Source organism: Coptis chinensis, chromosome 8 (genome assembly GCF_015680905.1).
Source record: "Coptis chinensis isolate HL-2020 chromosome 8, ASM1568090v1, whole genome shotgun sequence".
Classification (NCBI taxonomy): Eukaryota; Viridiplantae; Streptophyta; class Magnoliopsida; order Ranunculales; family Ranunculaceae; genus Coptis; species Coptis chinensis.
This window is the reverse complement of record NC_141463.1, coordinates 17,925,262-17,947,260: the sequence shown is the minus strand read 5'-3', so window position 1 is coordinate 17,947,260 and position 21,999 is coordinate 17,925,262. Positions and strand designations below refer to the sequence as shown.

Here is a 21,999-nt window from a genome sequence, read left to right as displayed (position 1 = left end):
TCATGCAGAAGTACTCTCATGAAAACTCAATTCATGGTTTCGTAGTTACTGTAGAAACAAAGGTATGTTGCAACGTTTGTAACAGTCTGATGTTTGGAGTGCAATCCAACCTATGATGCATTTCTTTGCAAATTAAGTGGGTAATGGTATTGCATGTTATGAGACCCAGTAAACTTAATTTTAGAAATTAAAGTCTTAAACTATAATTTAATCGGTTCAAGATCATTTGACTTACATGTTTCAAAACTACAAGTCTATTTGGTTTTAGTGGACCACTTCACCACTCTTTGATTGACTGTTCCTTTTGGTATATCTGTTTCAAAATTATTAATTCTTCCTTTTAATTTCTTATGTTTTCGATTGAGTCTCAATATTTTAGAATTTTCCATGCATTCCCTCCTGAAGGGGTAGCTTCTGTTGCACTTATGGATTTTGACAATTTTTTGAAGCATGTGGAAAGGAGACTCAGTCTGGGCAGTGGAGAAGAATTAATGATGTTCTTGCTACTCTTTACTATAGAAGCAACTGTTCTCAAGTTCTCCTAAACGGAGCGCTACACTGGGACATACATCCTGTTGATGACCATGATCCATTCGACGGGTACATTGGAGCCATAGATATTGCAACTAAAAATGATATAGCCATTAAAGAGCCTTTTAGTACTGTAGATGATTTAGAGTTTTCGAATGATGTAGCTGTGGGGATACTAGGAGGTTCTCTCATCCAGGTATATGATAGACTCGATGGCCAATTTGTCATATGCTGCAAGTGATTTCCTAACAATTATATGTTCATTCTACAGATGTGAACACTTGCAAAGAACAAAAAAAATCCACCAAATGGTTTTATGTGTCCTGGTGGAATACTATGACAGTTTGGTTCCCTCTAGAAATGGCAGACCGCCTGAAGCTGTTCCAGCTTAGGGTCAGTAGTGTGAAGAACTTATTTATCTATGAGGGAGAAACATTAAGCATATCTAACTCCTGTGTGTTCTTGATTTGAAGTTGTAATCATTGTAATATATGTCCAGCTTTTAATAAAGCATTCAAGGTAGTGGTGCAGAGACACAGGTATCTTATGGTTTGCCACTATAAATAGTTTTCTTAAATAATATAAAACAAGTTATTTCGTTATGATTTTTTTTTTCACATACATCCTACTTTTATCTATCCCTTGATATAGTATTATGAAGAATTCAGTAAAGTGAGGTATTGGTGTCTTCAAGTTTTGAAGTAGGATGCTTGCAAATATTAGACTCATGTATATTGCTCTGTGTTCGATTCGACGTAAGTGGTTCAATTCGAAGAGTATATGATCAAGAAGGATTAAGAATGATTCTGACAAAAAGCATGGAGCAAATCAACTATTAATGTAGCATAATACACTTATAATAGGTCGTAGCAAGTCAACTACTTCTTTTTCTTATAGCCTTATTTGATGAACCTGCCAAAGACTAATATTTGAACATAATTTGGTCGTACTTAACATGTAATCTCATACTTTTTTGTATCAGTTTTTACTGTTCAAATAAATATATCATTTTTTGATGATATCTATATCAAACCAATTCTTTTTTGACTGTTGGTTACCATTGAAACTGAACCGCAGCATATTTTGTCAAGGGATACAACTACCTTAAGATCCGGGTTTTTTTGTGCTGATTTGTTGCAGCTATAATTCAAAGTTGTCCTTTTTTAAGCCAGGAACATTCTATGCCATACCTCAAAGTCCACAGTTGTTCAAGCAAATGCTAATGGTTTCTGGGTTTAACAAATATTACCAAATAGCCAGGTAATCTTTCTGTCAATCGAAATATTACAACATGTGTTTATGAGTTGGTTAATGACAAAAATGTGAGGCAGTAAGATGTTCGAGTAACATGTTCGACTGGGTGTCTATTACTACTTAAGTAGTGTTATACTGTTATCAGATCTATTCTATAAATTGATTATAAAAAAAAATATCTATTCTATAATAAATTGAAAAGAAAGGAAAAAAGTATGTCAAACTAAGATTAGGAGTGCTTGCTCTTCTGGCGTAAGTAAAAAATATGAGTGAGGAAATTTACATTCTGGTGACAGTTTTGCTTTCAAATTTCAATAGCTGCTAAACTCCCTGTTGATCATAATCAATATTAATAATCTTATAGATCACGGTCACGGCAGATGAAAACTCTAAGTATAAAGAACAAAAACTTTCTTGCATGGTCCCCAACTCCCCAAGCACCAAGCAAGGCCAAAGCACCCACTGCACACTGGACTTTATTTTTCTTAATCTTAACAAAAACATTCAAAAGGAGGCTTTGATGGACTCAAAATACCTGCCTGTCATATGTGATAGGTCATAGGTTCCATAGTGAAAGAGAAACCACGGCCTTAACATATGGGTCAACCATTCCACCTATCCCTAGCTTCTCTATATTAAATTGAGCATAGGCGTGGAGATTTCAGATATTAAAATGTTGACTTATGTACTTAATATGTTCTAAAAACAGATATCAAATATATTATATGATTATGTCAAACAATTTTAATCTATATTTTAGCGTGTTAATGTATGACCTCATGCATGTCTGGACCTGGACCTCATGCAAGTCTACGTACAACAATTGCACCCTGATGGTTATTAATATATGTTGTGTTATTCCTTTATTTGAAAGCTAAAGAGGTAAAGAAATCAAAGTTGGAAGTTTTAGGTCTTCGTTATGTAGTTTCATTGGCGCAAGGTGGTTAAAGCAAAACTTCATAATTGGTTAATCGATTTGATAGCAAAACTTCAATTGAGTTTGGTTCTCATTCAATTTTCCCATAAAAATGTGAGGATGGAACGTTCCTTGATGTAAAATAATAAGTTTTCTTATCAATGTTTGATTATCAGCCATGGATAAGGCACCACATGCAAGTGCATTTGATGTTTCTGTTGTCGACGCACCACCTAAATCTACCAATGAACCTACTGTATCTGTTCAGGTATTTGAAGTTCCTTTTTCACAGTTTGGTTATGTTTGATTTTTATATGATTTCAAACTTTTAAATTTTGTAACAAAGAAAAACTCTTTTGTTAATTTGACAACGTTCTCATTTAATTTTTTATGCGGCTTTTCATGTACTTGCATCATACAGCAAAGAGAATTGGATTATATAAATCGAGTACGTGAGCATAAACAACGGATCATTGACCATGTGCTTGCTACCCTTGCTAAGGTATGTAACATATATACGTTCATTATATGCGGTGGTTGTTTACTGCCTTCTGATGGTTATGTTTTATCAAATATAAAATGCAGGTTTTGGAAAAACAAGAAAATGAAGGCCATCAAGTCTAATCACCTCCTGTGCAAAATGAGGTTATAGTTACTCCTCCACAATCCACTCTTAATGTTATTCCGACCAATGCTTTTACACTCTCTCAGCCTTCTCGGCGCAAATTGGCCCAATGCAATAGAAGAGAAAGATAGCTCATAAGTGGTAGAAGCAGCAAGCGAACAAGAAGGAACTTAGAAACAGACCTTCAAAATATACCTGTGTCCATGTTTTTCCATATGTAAGTTTCATTTCTTTGTGTGTTTTCTATAGCGTTGTTTTCAGTCAAAAATATTTCCATTCCTAGCCCATTATAATTTTTTTTTTCTACATGTTAGTGACACCCAAAATAAAATGGAAGTGGATGATCTTAGTGTTAGTCCGACCGATGCTTATACACCTTCTAAGACTTCTCGACGCAAGTTGGCCCAACGCAATAGAAGAGAAAAAGAGAGCATAAGTGGTAGAATGAACAAACGAACTAGAAGGAACTTAGAAGCAGACCTTCATAATATTCCAGTATCAATGTCTTCATATATGTCAGTTGAATTTCATTATGTTTTCTATAGCATTGTTTTAAGTAAAAAAAAATTCCACTCCTAACTCATTAGGATTTTTTTCCCTACATGTTAGTGACACCCAAAGCGAAATGGATGTGGATGATTATTTTCAACCTCTTACAGCTGGTGTCAATATGGCAGAACCTGCTAATATGCACAACAATGTCCGCCATTATCTTGGAAAGATGGATGTGGAATGCTTTTTGTAAAGCTCTGCACTGGAAAGATGAAAGGCTAGCAAATACATCAGTCAAAAGACCATTTTTCGGGATGTGTTGCAAACAAGGAAAAGTCAGTGTTCCTCTACTTAGTCCATTGCCTCCTGCAAATCAAGATCTATATGATGGTAGTGACGCCAAAGCCAGGTCATTTAGACAACATCTTCATCAATATAACTTGGCTAATGCATTTACCAGTCTCGGTTGTCAACCGGATGACCGAATATTCAGCGGTAGCGGTCCTATTCCATTCACTGTTCATGGTGAATTACGCCATCAAATTGGATCATTACTACCAGAACCTGAGAAAGATCCGACTTATGCTCAGCTCTATGTTTATGACCCAGCCAGTGCCCTTGATGTGCATCACTGCCGAAATCCAGAATTGAGACGTGATGTTTTAGATGTCATTCAGACTACACTGTCAGATTGTAATAGATTTGCTGTAAAATTTCGTCAAGCATATGATATATTGAGTGCTCACGCAGCTGAGAAAAATGACGTGGCAGCTTATCTCCATTATAATACATCTACTGACCGACAGCGATACAATCTTCCTTCAGCAAATGAAATTGCAGTTGTTATACCTGGGGATGGAACTGAAATCAGAAGCACAAGGGATATCATTCTTCATTATAGATCAGGCAATGCACTAAAGCGGATTGATGAATGTAATCCCGCTTATCTACCCCTACATTATCCTTTGTTTTTCCCTCGGGGTGAGCTTGGATGGTCAACCGAAATGAAACTTTATGATGTCAATGACAACGATTCGAGGCGATTGACTCAGATGTGTTCTATGCATATCGTTTGTTTGAACGTCATACTAAATATTCAGCAATACTCTGTGGTGGAAAATTATTTCAGGAGTTTTTGTGTGATGTTTGGGCTTCTACTGAGCAAAATCAGCTATACTATCATTATACCCACCAAAAGGATCTTCGTGCTGAAGTGTACATGAGTTTGACAGATTTAGCTGAGGGTACGGATCCTGATCAGGTTGGTCAGCGATTTATTTTGCCATCATCGTTCATTGGAAGTCCAAGGTACATGTATGAGATCTTTCAAGACTCAATGGCTATAACGCGTTACAATAAGCATCCAGATATATTCCTTACGATGACGGCTAATCCTCACTGGCGAGAAGTGCAAGAAGCCCTTTTAGAGAACCAAAATGCGTTTGATCGATCTGATGTTCTTGACCGTGTTTTCGAATTGAAGAGAAGAGCTTTAATGAAATTTATCAAGAAGAAAAATGTGCTTGGCCGTGAAGTAGCTCATGTGTACACCATTGAATTTCATAAATGTGGCCTCCCGCACATGCATGCACTCTTTTTCCTCAAGCATGAAGATAAAATTCGTACCACAGCCCAAATTGATCGAATTATATCTACAGAATTTCCTGACCCAGATAAGGATCCCTTGCTCTTTGATACAATAAAGAGTTGTATGATCCATGGACCGTGTGGTATGAAAAATATGAACTCACCGTGTATGGAAAATGGCAAGTGCACAAAGCATTTTCCACATGAGTTTACAAACGCGACAACCATACAAAAAGACGGTTATCCACTTTATATGCGTCGCAACACGAGACGTGTCTATATAGTGAAAGACAAAGAGGTTGACAGTAGGAATGTTGTCCCATATAATCCACAGTTGGTGAGGATGTTTAATTGTCACATTAGTGTCGAAGTATGTGCGGGATTGCAATGTGTTAAGTACATCCATAAGTACATCTACAAGGGCAATGATAGAACAACAATAGTGTTGGACTGCGGAAATGAGATTAAACAGTACATTGATGCCAGATATATTGGACCACCAGAAGCAGCTTGGCGGCTATTTGGGTTTTCCTTACATGAAGAGTTTCCAACTGTTGTAAGGTTATCTTTTCACTTGCCAGGTATTTAACACTTGATTAAACAAATTTCATCAATATATTATTAAGTTATACTGGAATGTCATACTGTTAAGTTATGATTTGTTGCCAGGTATGCATCATGTTGTGTTCAACCCTAAGGAACCGATGAAGAATATTCTTGAGAGGGCAAAACGACAAAAGTCGAGTCTCACTTCATTCTTCGACTGTTGTGCTTCAAATCTAAATGCTCGGGCCTATACTTACCAAGAATTCCCCGAGCACTTTGTTTGGCACAAAACAGAAAAGGTATGGACTAAAAAAAGCAGTGGTTATGTTATTGGCAGGATGTATTTTGCCAAGCCCAACGAGGGAGAGAGGTTTTACTTGCGTCTACTATTGACCATCGTAAAGGGCCCAACATCATTTGAGGATCTTCGCAATTTTGAAGGTATTCGTCATCCAACATTCAAGGCTGCGTGTGTTGCACGTGGACTTCTTGAAGATGGTGGAGAGTGGATACATTGTTTAGAAGAAGCAGCGATAATGAATACTGGATATCAGCTAAGGAGATTGTTCGGCATTATTCTGTTGGAATGCAATCCAGTGCAACCACATCTGTTGTGGGATAGATTCTCAACAAGTATATGCGACGACCTAGCGCACAAATTATGAACTATCTTCAACATTCCTAATCCATCAAAAGAGCAGGTGACAGATATTATATTAATGCCTCCTTCATGTAGCCTATATTATATTATTAATACACAATTTTCCTGCAGGTGACAGATTACGGGTTGCATCTATTGGAGCAGTTCTTCATGCAATCTAAAAACAAAACTCTAGAAGACTTTCCCCCGATGCCCCGACCACTCAAAAAATGGAACAAAAGGATTGAAAATAGACTAATTTGGGAGCAACGCCAACTCCAGTTTGATTTACAAGATGAACAAATCAACCGTAACATTGATCGTCTTAACAATGAGCAACGCCATGCGTTTGATACTATGGTTGATTCAGTCATGCAAAATGCAGGGGGAATTTTCTTCTTAAATGGAGCTACAGGTACAAGAAAGACATTTGTGTATAATATGATTGCAGCTAAATATCGTCATCTAGGACATATTGTGATTGCAGTTGCCTCATCTGGTATTGCGTCGCTTTTATTAGATGGTGGTAGAACAGCTCATTCAACTTTTTCTATTCCTTTTGATGTGTTGGAGAACTCTATAATGCGCTTTTAAAAGGATAAGCTCCAAGCGTGTCCGTTTAAAGAAACAAAACTGATAATTTGGGATGAAGTCTCGATGCAGCATAGGTTTTGTATTGAAGCAGTTGACCGTTCACTTCGGGATGTTTGTAACAATGAAAGACCATTTGGTGGAATCACTGTTGTTCTAGGCGGTGACTTCCGACAAATTCTGCCAGTTGTACCACAAGGTGAACGTGAGGATATTGAAGGTGCATCACTGAGAAGATCTTTGCTCTGGAAACACGTCAATGTTTTATCTTTGGTGCAAAATATGAGATTAGACAGTGACTTGCCAGAGAACGTGTTGTTCTCCAATTTCTTGATGGAGGTATTACTTAATTTCTTGAAAAAAATAATGCTTTTTGTTGACCATTTTAAATTATACACAATCACTCATCTCATATGCTCTCATTTGAAATTTTCAGGTTGGAATGAAACCAGAAGAAAGTGTTCAATTGCCGCCAGAGATTCAAAATTGTAGCAATCTTCATGACTTGCTAAATAATGTATATCCCGATCTAAGTGAGCAGTATGAAGCTGACCCAAATTATTTGACCGAGCAGACTATCCTTTCAGCACGCAACAATGATGTTAACACTATAAAATAATCGCACTAGATATGTTTCACGGGAAGAAATTGTTTGCTTAGGTGTCGACAAAGTTATTTGCCGGTGTTGTTGATAGTGGTAACACAAATAGCTATCCGACAGAGTACTTGAACTCACTCGATCCTTCTGGGTTGCCTCCATTCAAGCTTACTCTCAAGAAGGGATGCCCAGTAATGTTGCTGAGAAATATAGCACCAACAGATGGACTTTGTAACGGCACGCGCCTGATGATTGTGTACACAAAGCCACACGTGGTGCAAGTTCTAATCTTAACTGGAGAAAAAGCAGGGAATGTACGCTTTATCCCGAGAATATCATTAACGTCTTCGACTAATGAAATACCATTTCAAATGACCAGACGATAGTTTCCGATTCGATTGTCGTTTGCAATGATGATAAACAAATCACAAGGGCAGTCTGTTAAGTACGTTGGTATTGATTTGTGAAACCAGGTGTTTAGCCATGGTCAATTATATGTGGCATTATCAAGATGCACTTCTTCAAAACGAATCAGTGTCATCCTCCCTCCTGATTCTTTAAACTACACAACTAATATCGTGTATCCTGAAGTCCTGCTTTAGTTTGAGAGAAGGTGTATTTCGTAACTTTTGAGCTTTGATGTTTATTTCTCAATTTCTTTTTATACATATGGTTAGGAAATAAAGAACCCTTCATTGTATGTGAGGATTTGAATCTAGATCAGCTAACAACGACTATGAAATATTGACTGGTTGTTATGTCGTAGCATTTTGCTAGATAAAGGAATTTGTTTTTTTGGATATTTTTAGATAAAAAAAAAATACAATATTTGATAGGATAATGACTTCTTAAATTTTCTGATAAATGAATGAATTTGAGGCATATGTTTATATAGCAAAGGTCATCCTAATCCAAAGCAATCTAAGTAGCATACACCCTCCATAAGCACTCAATATTAATTTTGTAAATAATAGTTATTAGATTTTTGTGTTTCTTTTGCAGATTTTAATTTAAATAATAAAAAAATGAATAACGTTATGACTCGAGTGGCGTAGCCACGGGTTAATTTCTAGTATATTATAAGATATATTTGAAAAAAAAACGCCTAGCGCCTAGAGTAAGTATGACTCTTAAAAGAAACTGATTTATCACCGTAGGATCATCCCAAAACTGCTTTCTCTCTAACCGCTCGATATAACAGCATAAAAAACCAAGCTGCTTTATTATATGAGCATGTCTTCAGTGCGCGAGATGTATGGTGCGCAGGTAATGTGGGCCTTTGGATCAGTACTTTTGCCATGCAATACACACACACCCCTTAGTATGAATGGCCCAGATTTGATAGCATACCATACGACCTACGCACCATAGATTTAGCCTTATTATATAGATAGATTACCGGTAGTTTATGTCGGACATATATCAGCACTCAAGAGAAAATGGGCTCCGACCCAAATCTACGAAGTCCAACCCAACTTAATAAATTTGATACGTGTCATCTGCTCAATAATCGGCAACAGAAATACTAAGCCACACACGTAAGTAACCGACATTGATCCCGTCAAAGTCTTACAAGGGTACGACTGTAAATATATTAAAATCCTGTGGCTAGAATTTCTTAGTGTCCCATATATAAACCCTCTCTATTTCATTCTCGTCCACAAAAAACTTTTTTCAGCTGTTAACAAAAAAAAAAAAGTTGCCCAAATCTCGATCTTTTTTATTCTCCGTAAGTCTTGGATAAATTTTGTTTAATTGAGTTTCTAATTCAGTCTCTATCGCTCGTACAAAATCAATTATTTGGTGAGTAATTTATCTTGTTCTTAAATCAATTATGGTTTGTTATTGTTATGATTGTTGTTAGGGTTAATCTTAGAAAGGTCAATTAGGGTTTGAAATATGATGTTTCAAAATCATTGTTGATGCTTGTAGCTAATTAAAATATCAATTTATTGAACATGCACATATTCTCTGAGTATGGATGGTTGATTATTTTTTTGGTTGTTTAATTAGTGTGTAAGCCTTGTTGATTAGATTGGTTTATGTGTTTTTACAGTAATATGTAATTGTTGGGTGTGTAATTCTGATTATTTATATCACTTTCCCAGGTTATAGATTGAATGAGCTAATGGAAAGTCAAGGTGACGACGATTCTAGCAGTAGTAGTACGTCCTTTTTATACGAAGCTCCCCTAGGATACAGTGTTGAAGACGTTCGACCTCGCGGTGGGATTAAGAAGTTCAGATCTGCTGCTTACTCCAACGTAAGTACCAGTTACTTCTCCTTTTTATTTTCTCTGTAATTCAAATCCACTTGAGACTGATGGTGTATTTTTTTTTTTTGCTTTTGTGTAGTGTGCAAGGAAGCCATCCTGATATACCCCCACTAGGCTTTAACGAACTCCTACGTGTTTATCTCATTTTCTTTCTGGTCTCTAGTTATTATATACCCCCTAGTGTTTTTTCCTTTCTTTGTTGTCCTCTGCATCTTTCTTTCGATTTGAAATGGCCTTGCCAATGTCTGCAATTGGATTTGAAGGCTTTGAGAAGAGGCTTGAGATTTCATTCTTCGAGCCAGGACTGTTTGCTGATCCTCAAAGAAGGGGCCTTCGTTCTTTGTCCAATACTCAACTGGATGAGATTCTAAATCCAGCTGAGTGCACCATCGTAGCATCTCTATCAAATGCCGATCTTGACTCGTATGTTCTTTCAGAGTCCAGCCTTTTTGTCTTCTCTTACAAGATCATAATTAAAACATGTGGAACCACAAAGCTTCTTTTGTCCATTCCTCACATCCTAAGGCTTGCAAAGACTCTTTCTCTTTCTGTGAAAGCAGTCAAGTACACACGTGGGAGTTTTGTATTTCCAGGCGCCCAGTCATATCCACACCGCAGCTTCTCGGAGGAAGTTTCTGTACTCGACAGTTATTTTGGCAATCTAGGGGCAGGTAGCAGAGCATATATGATGGGCCCTATCACCAGATCCCAAAATTGGCATGTTTACTCCTCCTGTGCTGAATCTATGAACCATCGGGAGACCATTTATACACTTGAAATGTGCATGACTGGGTTGGACAAGAATCTAGCATCTGTCTTCTACAAGACCCAATCAAGTTCAGCAGCTCAAATGACAAATGTGTCTGGGATAAGGAAGATTTTGCCTCAATCTGAGATCAATGATTTTGAATTCGATCCTTGTGGTTACTCTATGAATGCTATTGAAGGCTCAGCAATTTCCACAATTCATGTTACACCAGAAGATGGTTTCAGCTATGCAAGCTTTGAAGCAGCAGGATATGACCCAAAATCTGTGAGTCTTGAGGAGCTGATTGAGAGGGTATTAGCTTGTTTTGGACCAACTGAATTCTCCATTGCTGTACATGCGGAAGATGCAAATGATAAATTTCAGTGGGATTGCCGTGATGTAATGGGTTATAACCATGGAGGAATGAGCTATCAGGAACTGGAACAAGGTGGGGCCATTGTTTACAGGAGCTTTGTCAAAGCTGAAGGCTGTGGGTCTCCTAGGTCCGTTCTGAAGGACTGCTGCTGGAGTGAGGAAGAGCAAGGTGAAGAAGTTGAATAGCCAGTGTTTTTGTGTCCAAGTCTGTGCGTCCTCTTTATCTAGAATTATAATAAATAATAAAGTGGGCATTACTTCGACAGTTGAAACTTGAAAGTACTATTGCCCAATATGTTGAAATGGGTATTATCAATGTATTAGAATACTCGTTATGTTGTGGTATGTGCATTCTGGTTCCTATTTTCGTTGTCTTTGTTTTTAATTTTTTTCGCTTGTTAACTGTATAGTCTCTACTTCTAAGTAGCGAGACATTCCTTCTGCGTTATGATTTGACCCAATACGCGGGTTTGTTATGTAGGTGGTAATGTATCGTGTGTGTGATGGTAATGTGGTATAATCTGTATGGCTAGCTCATATATATTCATGTATGAAGAATATACAACTTTGAGTGCCTTGGAATATTTTCTAGGCTCGTCAGTTTAAATCTCAAATTTAGTTTTCATACCTGTTTGTAAAACGAGAAAAAAAGAAAAATGGTGGCTGCCATAAGCATATTAGTATGACATAAATACCAAAATAATTTTCTAACTTATCAGTGTGCAATCAATGAATTTTCAACTTATAATAGTAATTCCGTGCAATCAATGAATTTTCAACTTATAATAGTAATTCCGGTACTCTACTTTGGCCTATCTTGTAGTATTTTAGTCCTTCGACTCAGACTTGTCTGTTTTGAGGAGCTGGAGTAACCATATTTTTTCATGTTGAGTATACTAAGCGGATAGATGATTTTGACGAGTATTTGTCCATCAAACTGCAATAGGTGAAAATCCGTAGTAGTAAGTAATAACTAAGATTTTGAGGAACATTAGCAGCCGATGAGGAAAATAAACTGCAACCAATCTATCTATATGCTTATATGGTAGCAAATGTGGCACATTTGATTGGTGCCTAAGCAGTAAGCATACAACATGGTAGAGGTACCTTTGGAGTTGATTCCTCTTCTAGACAGTTCTCGTGTATGCAAACTGGGGTTCTAAAGAAGTAGAACCATATATACAATTCAAAGTCGGAGTGTCGGACCATTGGATCCACTATGTTCAAGAGAGACATACGCTTGCTTTGGGCAACCACCAAAGTTAATAGAACGACAACCAACATAAGCATGATAACTTTCATTCATCATATATCTATGCTGGGAAAACCTTTTCTGCTATGCAATCAAAATCCTAAATTGCCGAAAAAAATATTCTTTTTCACAGAATACAAGTTTCACTCTCCTTAACAAGCATTAAAAGAAGTTCTCTCCTTCCCTTCTCATTGGAAAACAAACACATGAAAGATTTGCTGCACCTAATTTGGCTACGTTTAGTATGGTCTGAACTTTCTTGCAGCTCTCAGCTGTTGTATCCGCTTTTTATCCTGCTCAAATTTGCTCTGTAACATCATTATCTCTGCAGGGAAAAAAAAAAACTTTACTTCACTCTTCTCTACCAATTACTTAACAGGGTATATAGACTTACTTGTAAATTATAATAGCATTTATGAGAAAATAAATGGTTTGAGAGAACAAGATAGAAGTGGACAATAAAATTGTAGTTTTACTGGATTGACAACTAAACAGGCTTTCTCTTAAACGGATATGTCCGTTAATGGACATGTTCGTGGGGCAGCTTATATAGTGTCTTGAACATCTTTTTAATTTACGTTTATTAACTTGTTTGTGGGCAGCTTATATATGACACTATATAAGTTGTGCAAGACACTATATAACATATCCGTAAACGGACAGTTCGTTTAAGAGAAAGCCTAGACAACTAGATATCTTACTTCATTTCCAAAAAAGAGACTGCTGCAAAGAGAGCTTTAAAATGTGCTCATGCTATATTCCAAATAGGTACACAATTTGAGAATGCTAGGACTGGCAGGACACCACACGACCATATTCATAAAGTAACTTAGACTATTTGAATTTACTTATAAAATACTGACGAACGAAACGGTTACGATTCCTTCCATTAATTGACCTATTGAATTGATAATTCAATATCATTTGTATCGGCTTCTATTGGATACATGTATAATTTTACTCATTGGCAACCCCAGTTACTCTGTACACCTTTTGCGATCCATATTTGCTAAACCAGCTTAAATGACAAATTCCTTGGAACTGGGAGCTCAAAATAGCATGCTTTATACGAGTGCAGTGTCATTGGGCTACAATAGCATTGCAGCAGGTGACTACACTAGGTTAACATATACATAATTGAATGTAGTAGACAATACCACTAACTAACAATGTTTGCGGTTTGCCCATTCTTCCGAGTACTTTATGATCTTCAGGAGCCATATGTTTAATGAAAATTGCTTCCTTTGAGCAACTTACGGAAATTACAAAGATATGATAACTAATTATTGAGACGAAGTCACTGACATGATTTTTAAACTGTTGCTCTCATGATGATAACATATGTGGTATCTGTTGTTTTTTTATGTAATACAGCTAACATTAGAGTAGCATATATATCCATCAGAAACAAGATCGTCAATTACGCTTTAGTTTTTACTTAGCACCAAGAGAATGTTGTATAAGCATCCATTTTCTGCAAGTATTTGTTTCGGTTGCCTATGGTATATTAAAACTCAAAAGAAAACGACAAAATATACAAATTTTGAGGATATTCAACATACCATTTCTCTGGGCCTCCTTTCTCTGAAATTTGTAGAAATTCAGTCCAACATCATTACTTTTCTTTTTTCCCATCTTTTCCAGAACAGCAGCTAGAGCAACAGAGCCCATGGTTGTTCCACTTTCAGCATCTGTAGTTTTCTTCCTGCCTTTGTGCTGTCCAACTACAGTCCATCCACCATCTGCAGCTTCCGCTTCTTTCTCTTTTCTTGCCTGTTTTTCAGTAAGTAATTAAGAATTGTTCTTTGGGAATGAAAAGTACTCTAAATTACAATGTACAAACACCAAGAGAAAGGCAACAAAATTGCATCTCAAATTCTTATTTTTTTCTTTTCGAGTCATAACTATCAGCATTTATTTACTTTGTGGGTGTACTCATGAATGCGGACGTACTTAATTATGCGGTGTAGTAAGTTGTAGGTAAATATAGAAATAACTGAGGTGTCACCTTGGGTTTTAACCTCACATGATTTATATTTTTGCTCAATAAACAACAATTTCATTAAAAATAATGTGAGAAGTAGGTTTATAACCTATTGTACCCTCTTTTCTCATTCTCTTCTTCGTCTCCTCCTTCTCCTTTCTATTCTGTCACCTTTTTTTTTGATAGATAACATCCTTCGCTTTCTTAACAGATCCAAAAAAAAAATCCTTCACTTTATTTTCTTTCACTAGTTCCTATATTCTTGGTATCAGCACCAGGTTGGAGCATCCAATTCAACACCAATTAGGCAATGAGTTGAGGGGCCCCAGGAACATAACTGTCCCATGTGGGAATCTTCTAAACATCTCAACTAAAAATATTCAAAATTAACTGTTCATGTATGTGTTTAAGTACACACTTGATGTCTATGTGACCAAGAGTATAAAACCTGTAATAAATAGTAAGATAAGACACCTGTTCCTTCTGTGCCTCGTGGGAGATTATAAATTCATCAATTCTTTCTTGCAGTATCTTCAAGCCAGGCCTACTCTGATAATAGTTGGTAATCCACTCTAACAGCCCACAGAAAGAAATTGTCTTATAAGCGAGTTGAGCCAAAAAAACAAAACTAAACCAGAAAATATAGAGAAGCATAAAGAAATATAGAAACCAAGGTAGATGAAAATATGGATAGATTCTCGATCTCAAAAACATAAAATATAGACAAAAAAAGAAAAGAGTGATCAAAGATCATGGATGAATGCCTATTGAGAATGAAGAAATAAACTATGCACATGGAATTACATATCGAGGAAGTGAAGTTGCTTTCCAAATGAATTGACACTCATATTTCTCCCTCATCAGGTGTCCTAAGAAATGGAAGTGTCATAAGGAATAATAGCTTATAAGACCCTAATATATTCCCAGGGACAACAACGGAGAATTAAACCTACACACTTTTAAAATGGGAAATTCCAATCCATCATAATTAGGGGTGCAAGTGGATATCCAAATATTCGAATCCGATTCGAATTCGTATTCGAAAAATCGGATATTATCCGAAAATTTCGGATTCGGATTCGGATTCGGATTTTTTTTTTATGTCCGAACTGATTTCGGATACGGATTCGGATGCTGCCATATCCACATCCGATAATATCCGATCCGATTTAAAAAATTAATAGTTATTATATATAATTAATTTATTCATTTTTTTATTGTATAAATATTATATAAAATCATAAACTAATAATATAAAACTATAATAATAAAATAATAATAATAAATGACAAATATATATATCTATACTAGTTTTTATAGTGGTAAAATGAATTATTCAAAGCAAATAAAATTTTAATTAATTTTAATTTTCGGATCGGATATTATCCGATATCCGTTTCGGATATCCGAAATCGGATTCGGATAATTTTTTTAATATCCGTCGGATTCAGATTCGGATTCGGATATCGGTATAAATTTTCGGATTCGGATTCGGATACAGACATATCCGCATCCGAACCTATCCGTTTGCACCCCTAATCATAATCATCACTTTTCTCTTTCAATTCAATGCCTCATCTGTGGAAACCTACAAGAGAAGATTGTTTGGCTGAACCTTCTTCGTATCAGTTATTCTCTTAAGAAGTCACTGAGAAGTGTCAAATCAGAATCCCATCCAACAAATTTTACTTCCCGCGGTCCCATGCCTTCAACTGATTAGCATGGAAGTGTTTCTCCACAAGAGACACCTGAGTCTCTGATGCCTGGATAAAGAAACTGGCATTGACACGATAACGCATATGGAGGAATAAAACAGAATTACCTTTTTTCTTTTGTCATAAAAAATAAGAAGGAATGAAACTGAACTTCACAAAATCTAGGACGTGGTTACACTTGAAACTTCATATACTTATCGGTGTGTCCCAGACTTCCATCGTTCTTATAATCAACGCCCTCTTGACACATCAATCCGTCTTTGCTCATTCTATTGTTCTAGTGTAGGGCGGGTCACACTTTAAATCAACAGAAATTAAGTTATTTTTCAATGTCCAGAAGAAATAGTACGCATCCTTCTTGAGGGTACTCAATTTAGCACGATTTCTCCACATTTCTTCACTTCTCTGATTATCTGAATTTAGTCAATTTACACAATAATCATTACCTTTTTTTTCCCCCTAATCAATGTAATTTAGTATGGCACAAAACGTTTCTCTCAAAATAGTAACAAGCAAGACAAAAGTACAAAACAAACAAACTTTTGAAATATAATTATCAAAAAATAGAAAACAGAAATAGAGTTCTGCTAAGTAAAACTAGTATGAATAAGTATTTGATATCTGATGGACTCGAAATCGATTCGTCATAAGTTTCGGATCGACTCCTAAGTTTTTAGACCTTGCAAAAAAGAACTGGCACCATTATTGATTCCGTGTAATCCTCTAACGCCACAATACATCCTATATACAAAAAAAAAAATCTACTTCCTTCACACACGCAAAAAGACAAGGAAGCACAAGCATACGTAAATATATATGTCCGCCAACACAACCAAGCAAAAAACGCTACTAACGTGCAGACTTAGCTAAAAAAGAAAAGTAGACAGAAAAACATACATTTTGCAGAATGTAATACTCCACAAATGAAGGGCAAAGAAAAAGAAAAAGAAAATATGTCAAAAAACTTATCCATACTTCTCATTCCTTTGGAGCAGTCCACATCCACTGATGAAATGTGATAAACCTCGCTTCCTACAGATCCACTTCCTTTATTGATTATGTTACTACTTTTCTCTGATGAACCCAGATCCTTCTTTTTCTTCTTGACAGCTTTTTTGGACTTATCTGCAAGTAAAGCAGAGGAATTAAAATTATACACACCTACACTTGGTGAACCACTACACAATAATTTTTTAAAATTGACAAATAAGAGAAGTATTTATGATTCTAGAATAAGAGATTATAGAGTCAGCAGAATATTTACTAGTTCCGTTCACTTCAACATCTGCCTCCTGAAGTCTTGTAGATTTCTTCTTCTTGGAAGCTTCCGACTGTGAATTACCATCTAAGGCAAAAGGAATTTAAAATTAATTTGCGGCAGGTAGGACAAAAGAGAAAAAGAAAAGGCAAATTAAACAAGAGGAACAGTAAAGCAAATGATACTAACTTAGCACACACCTAAAAAGAGACAGTGACTAAACTTCGAAGGAGCGTGGATAAAGTACCGACTTCAGACAATTAGCGTTTAAATCACATGATGTCATCAGAATAATTCTCTCACTCTTGGTCTATTTTCAGTACTCCTACTTCCAATCCTTTGTACTTCTACTTTCTATGATCACAGTAATGTTTTTTTCAGTTGTTGTTGTTGTTGTTGTTTGGTGAAGTATAGCAATAACGGCTGACTTTATGAAAAAAGTATGTCTAGTAAAATGTCACAGGAAGAGTTCTAGCAATGTTTCGTCCATATTATATTGTGAAAGGAAATGAAACAAAAAAGGAGAGACACACCTAGAGGCTAGAGATTGAAGATTTGAAATAAGGTTAAAAAATGGTAGACACAAATTGATGGTGATAATATTTAGTATCAATTATCCAATTCCAATGTATTAAATACAATTTTATACATTATCAGTGCACCCTGACAGCTTTGACATAAAATGGAAAATAGGATGCAAAAAATGGAAAAGGCCTGAAGTTTGAAAAAAAAATTGAGCACACAAACAACCATCATAATTGGGATCACAAAGACGAGCAAAGGTTGATGGTTGGTGGAGAGGATCTCCACAACATGGAGATGGCATACAAAAATATGGTATATTGGTATGTCTTTATATTGTGGTCTGAAGTTTCAAGTTAGCAGTGAAGGTTTAGAAATCTCAGAATAAACTGAGGTCTTTAAAATGATCCTCACAAAGATTACTATCATAATGTTGTCGACATAATATCATCATATGACCATGGCCTCCAAGTTGTGAAATTGTGGATTATACGGGGGAACTGTGGAAACGAAGCGCATGTTGCAAGAAATTGGATAAACGGAATATGCAAATTTTACAGGGTTGTGCCTAAATAAATCATAAAATATCAGATTGATGCAGCATTCTTAGCTCCATGTAATGGAGTAAAACATTAGCATGTATAAACAAGACATCCTTGAGCACTCAACCCCACAACACCAAGTGAGTGGACAATTTTCTTAAAACATATTCAATCCAAAACTGAAACAGCACGTCAGGGTAAAGATACAAAGCTCGTACCAGTAAACAAATGAGTAATTAAATAGTTCTTACGAGTATACACACATTTTAGCTTTTCAGACTCACCTTTGCCGTTATAACCAAGCTGATCAGCTTCGCTTGCATTCTGCTCTTTTCTTTTCTTTCTTGATTTTTTGCTCTTTTTCTTTTCTTCGTTTCCCTCGGCTGACTTTTCATCTATAACTAACACTGACAAACGCAATTTAACATTAAAAAAAAAAAAAAAAAACAAACTGAAATCATGTAGTACATGCCAAAGTTATATAGTAAGCTCACATTTGAGCATTTCGGAGTCAGGTTCACCCTCAGTATCGTCCACATCAGCTCCACTTACATTCTTATTTTTCCTTTTCTTCCCTGAAACCCTCTTTTTCTTCTCTTTCATTAAGTTTTCATCATGTGATTCAACTAAAGTCACATTTTCAAGTAACTTGTTCCTATGCTTAATTCCCCGGCTCGTATTCCCTCCACCATTATCTAAAAATCAGCTAAAATGAATATAAACATAAACATAAAACTAAACAAAAATATAAACGTACCCATTGTAGATAGAGACCCGGCAAGCAATTGCTCTAGCCCAATGAGACTAATAATACAAGACCATATCTATTATGTTACGTTGTAAAATTGAAACGGAAAAATTAAAAAATCTTACAAATATATTATAATAATAAGTGGCGAAAGAATAGAGTTTGTGAGACAAGTCTGGTCTATGAGTTTGCCAATTAGGTTTGGCAAAATTAGTGATAGATATCGATTACACAAAGTTAGTGGATGTGGACATGAAGTGGCTGTAGTTTAGTGGTTAGAATTCCACGTTGTGGCCGTGGAGACCTGGGCTCGAATCCCAGCAGCCACACTTTGTGCAATATGTTTTTTTTTTTAAACTGAGAGCTGTCTAATTAACTAAGCCACGAAAACGAGCCCAACAAAAACCCAGTCAATGTGGCAAGATTGATTTTAAAAAAATTACAACCGAAGCCCACTCAAAATAAGCGCAACCAAATTGCAACCGAATCCCAGTAGCAAAAAGCCCATCAAATTCCAGCAGAAGCCCAGCCACAATTATTGGTCACTCTAATTAGAGTTGAATATTACATTTACACTAGCCATTTGGCCCGGACTTGCTACATAGATAGCTAATGACTCAAAAATCTTTAAGTCCACTTAAATAAATAATATATGTATATTGATAGCTAATGATTTATTGGGCTTAATCATTCAGGTTACCTGTTTTGGAGATTGACATTTGCTCCATCAATTCCTTGTACTTAGGACTACTTCAGGAAACTGTTATACATGACAGCTGAATTTTAGTCTTTCGAAGTAGATGCAACTTTAAGAGTTTGTCCTTGAGGCAGTTATTTTCGAGACCGAGTTGGGCTAAGATAAGTCACATTTGCACCACACAAATGTTTGCCATCTGAATGTAATTGTAATTGTGATATTATTCTCTAGTCACTTGGAAGGGTATGTTGTTGTGAATACCGTCTCATTTAACTGATGTGATCAATAGTTTCTATTAGCTATAAACATTTTCTTTTTTATGGTAAAGCTTCACTCCTCTGGTTAAATAAAAACTTGACCTAATAGATTGACTAAACACTCAAAATTGAAATTGATATAAGTGTTAGAAATTGATTGAAGGTAAGAGAAGAAGAAGGAACAAACCGTGAGTTTGTAGATTGAAAACCACGATTGGCGACAGTTATTTTCTCTATTGATTTAGTTCCATTGATTATTTTATCACCGTTCAACTAATCCAATACCAAGCCAATCTTAAAATACAAAGACGTTCTTAATCTTCTTTCAGGAATTTCACCTCAGTGTTCAGCTCTTTTGTGCTCTCATTGGACTTTAACTTAACATTGGAATCAAGTAAGGCCTTCACATGACACAACTCCGCAAACAGGAATTCCACTTTCTCGGTATGAATTTCTGCAATCTTGATCGCATCATTAGTATGGCTCAATGCTTGATTCTTTGCATCACTCAACATGGCCATCTCATGTTTCACTTGTTCGAGCTCCTCAGTAGTAGAAAGTTATAGGGCTGAGACATCAGTAGCATGCTGGAGTCGGACAACATAGATCTCTTTCTACCATTCCTCTTCAATTCCCTCTTTTGTGCTGCCTTTACTCCTGCCAATTCCAATTCATCAGCCCGGAATTTCTCAATCTCAGTAGTCTCCTCCGCTCACTTTTGAGAAACTAAAGCTTCCCCAATCTTTTCAGCAGGCTCCTCAGCCAATTTCTTCACCCTAGTTAAAAATACTCCTCATTATTGGAATCTTTCGATCACAAATTACTTCATATATGACAATACAATAAGTTTGACAAAGCAACCAGCACAATCATTAAAAGGAACTTCTCTAAGTTAACCAATAACAATACCTATACAATGATCATTACAATAATTAACCATAATACTTGTCATTCATTCCAAATATATATATACATATGTGAATGTGAATGTGTTAGTTCGATAGGGAAAAGGCTATAAGGTTTAACTCTAATAATTTCTATCTCATGAAAATTCAACTAAGGAAAGGTCTCCATATGAATTAGACCTGCAATTCCTCCACAAATTCAAATTGGGTAGATTCACTGACAAAAGAACCCACTGGTTTGCCACCAATCTCTCATTCGTTTAAAAAATAAATAAAGTTAACCAAGGACAGACTCAAGGAATAACTTCAATGTTATAGATATGCTAAGCTAGATGAACATGCAAGGGACGCATATTGAAAATCAACTCAGTATATGATCTCAATGAATTTCGGAATTCTAGCTGTAGTTTTAATAATTTTTAAAATTTTAATTTATCCTCCGTGTACACCTAGAAAATTGATAAGGAGATGTGAGAATCACTTGCAAGACCTTTTAGTAGCCTGCCACTATCAAAAGTATAAAAAAAAATTAAGCCTTCTTGGAAATAAATAATAATCAAGCAAGATGATGAGTGACCAATAAGCTACAGGTCTATAGCTACCAATGACATCTTATTACTTTTACCAATGTGTACATTCGAATAAGAGAATACCGCAACTTGGAATTCATCAAACACTTCCTAAGATGGTTTTCATTACCAAGTGAATTATGATTCAACCACTGAAATAGTAGAGTGCTTTCAATTAAACCATTCACTAAATATTATAATACAACACATACATAATATGATTGTAGACTTGGTTACCTTTCAAAGCACCTAGACTTTCTTTAGTCATTCATGCTAATGAATAGAGTGCATCTGCTGTGAACTTATCAAATTATTAATGCTTCTTTCCTAGATAGAAATGGGAATCGGCCCATCCCCAACGCTTTGGCCTAG

General features: G+C 36.0%; 3 protein-coding genes and 1 non-coding gene across 13 annotated transcripts; 3 read left to right on the top strand and 1 right to left on the bottom strand.

The window, feature by feature from the left end:
- Positions 1–2,879: 2,879 nt before the first annotated feature.
- LOC147480297 (uncharacterized) lies at positions 2,880–7,185 on the top strand. The gene is made up of 6 exons (XM_086578612.1): positions 2,880–2,969; positions 3,123–3,203; positions 3,986–4,799; positions 4,919–5,986; positions 6,075–6,547; positions 6,724–7,185. Exons 1-6 carry the CDS (start codon positions 2,880–2,882, stop codon positions 7,183–7,185), a joined length of 2,988 nt encoding a protein of 995 aa, XP_086434738.1.
- A 2,955-nt stretch (positions 7,186–10,140) lies between these two features.
- LOC147480296 (S-adenosylmethionine decarboxylase proenzyme-like) lies at positions 10,141–11,543 on the top strand. The gene has a single exon (XM_086580557.1). The coding sequence runs from the start codon at positions 10,285–10,287 to the stop codon at positions 11,362–11,364; it is 1,080 nt and encodes a 359-aa protein (XP_086436683.1). The 5' UTR covers positions 10,141–10,284; the 3' UTR covers positions 11,365–11,543.
- Positions 11,544–12,461: 918 nt separating this feature from the next.
- LOC147480295 (uncharacterized) lies at positions 12,462–19,392 on the bottom strand. Of its 10 annotated transcripts, none has more exons than XM_086580548.1 (8): positions 19,209–19,392; positions 18,946–19,146; positions 18,736–18,858; positions 17,394–17,474; positions 17,105–17,254; positions 14,889–14,986; positions 13,993–14,203; positions 12,462–12,755 (listed from the first exon to the last, which is right to left on the bottom strand). In XM_086580548.1, the coding sequence occupies exons 1-8, from the start codon at positions 19,210–19,212 to the stop codon at positions 12,670–12,672; spliced, it is 954 nt and encodes a 317-aa protein (XP_086436674.1). In that variant the 5' UTR covers positions 19,213–19,392; the 3' UTR covers positions 12,462–12,669. The 10 variants fall into 10 exon arrangements, with proteins under 10 accessions (XP_086436674.1, XP_086436678.1, XP_086436673.1 ...); XM_086580552.1 differs by having other exon boundaries at positions 19,325–19,387; XM_086580547.1 differs by having other exon boundaries at positions 18,715–18,858; positions 19,209–19,350.
- A 64-nt stretch (positions 19,393–19,456) lies between these two features.
- On the top strand, positions 19,457–19,528 carry TRNAH-GUG (transfer RNA histidin (anticodon GUG)). The gene has a single exon. It is a non-coding gene; the product is annotated as a tRNA-His (tRNA).
- Positions 19,529–21,999: the final 2,471 nt, after the last annotated feature.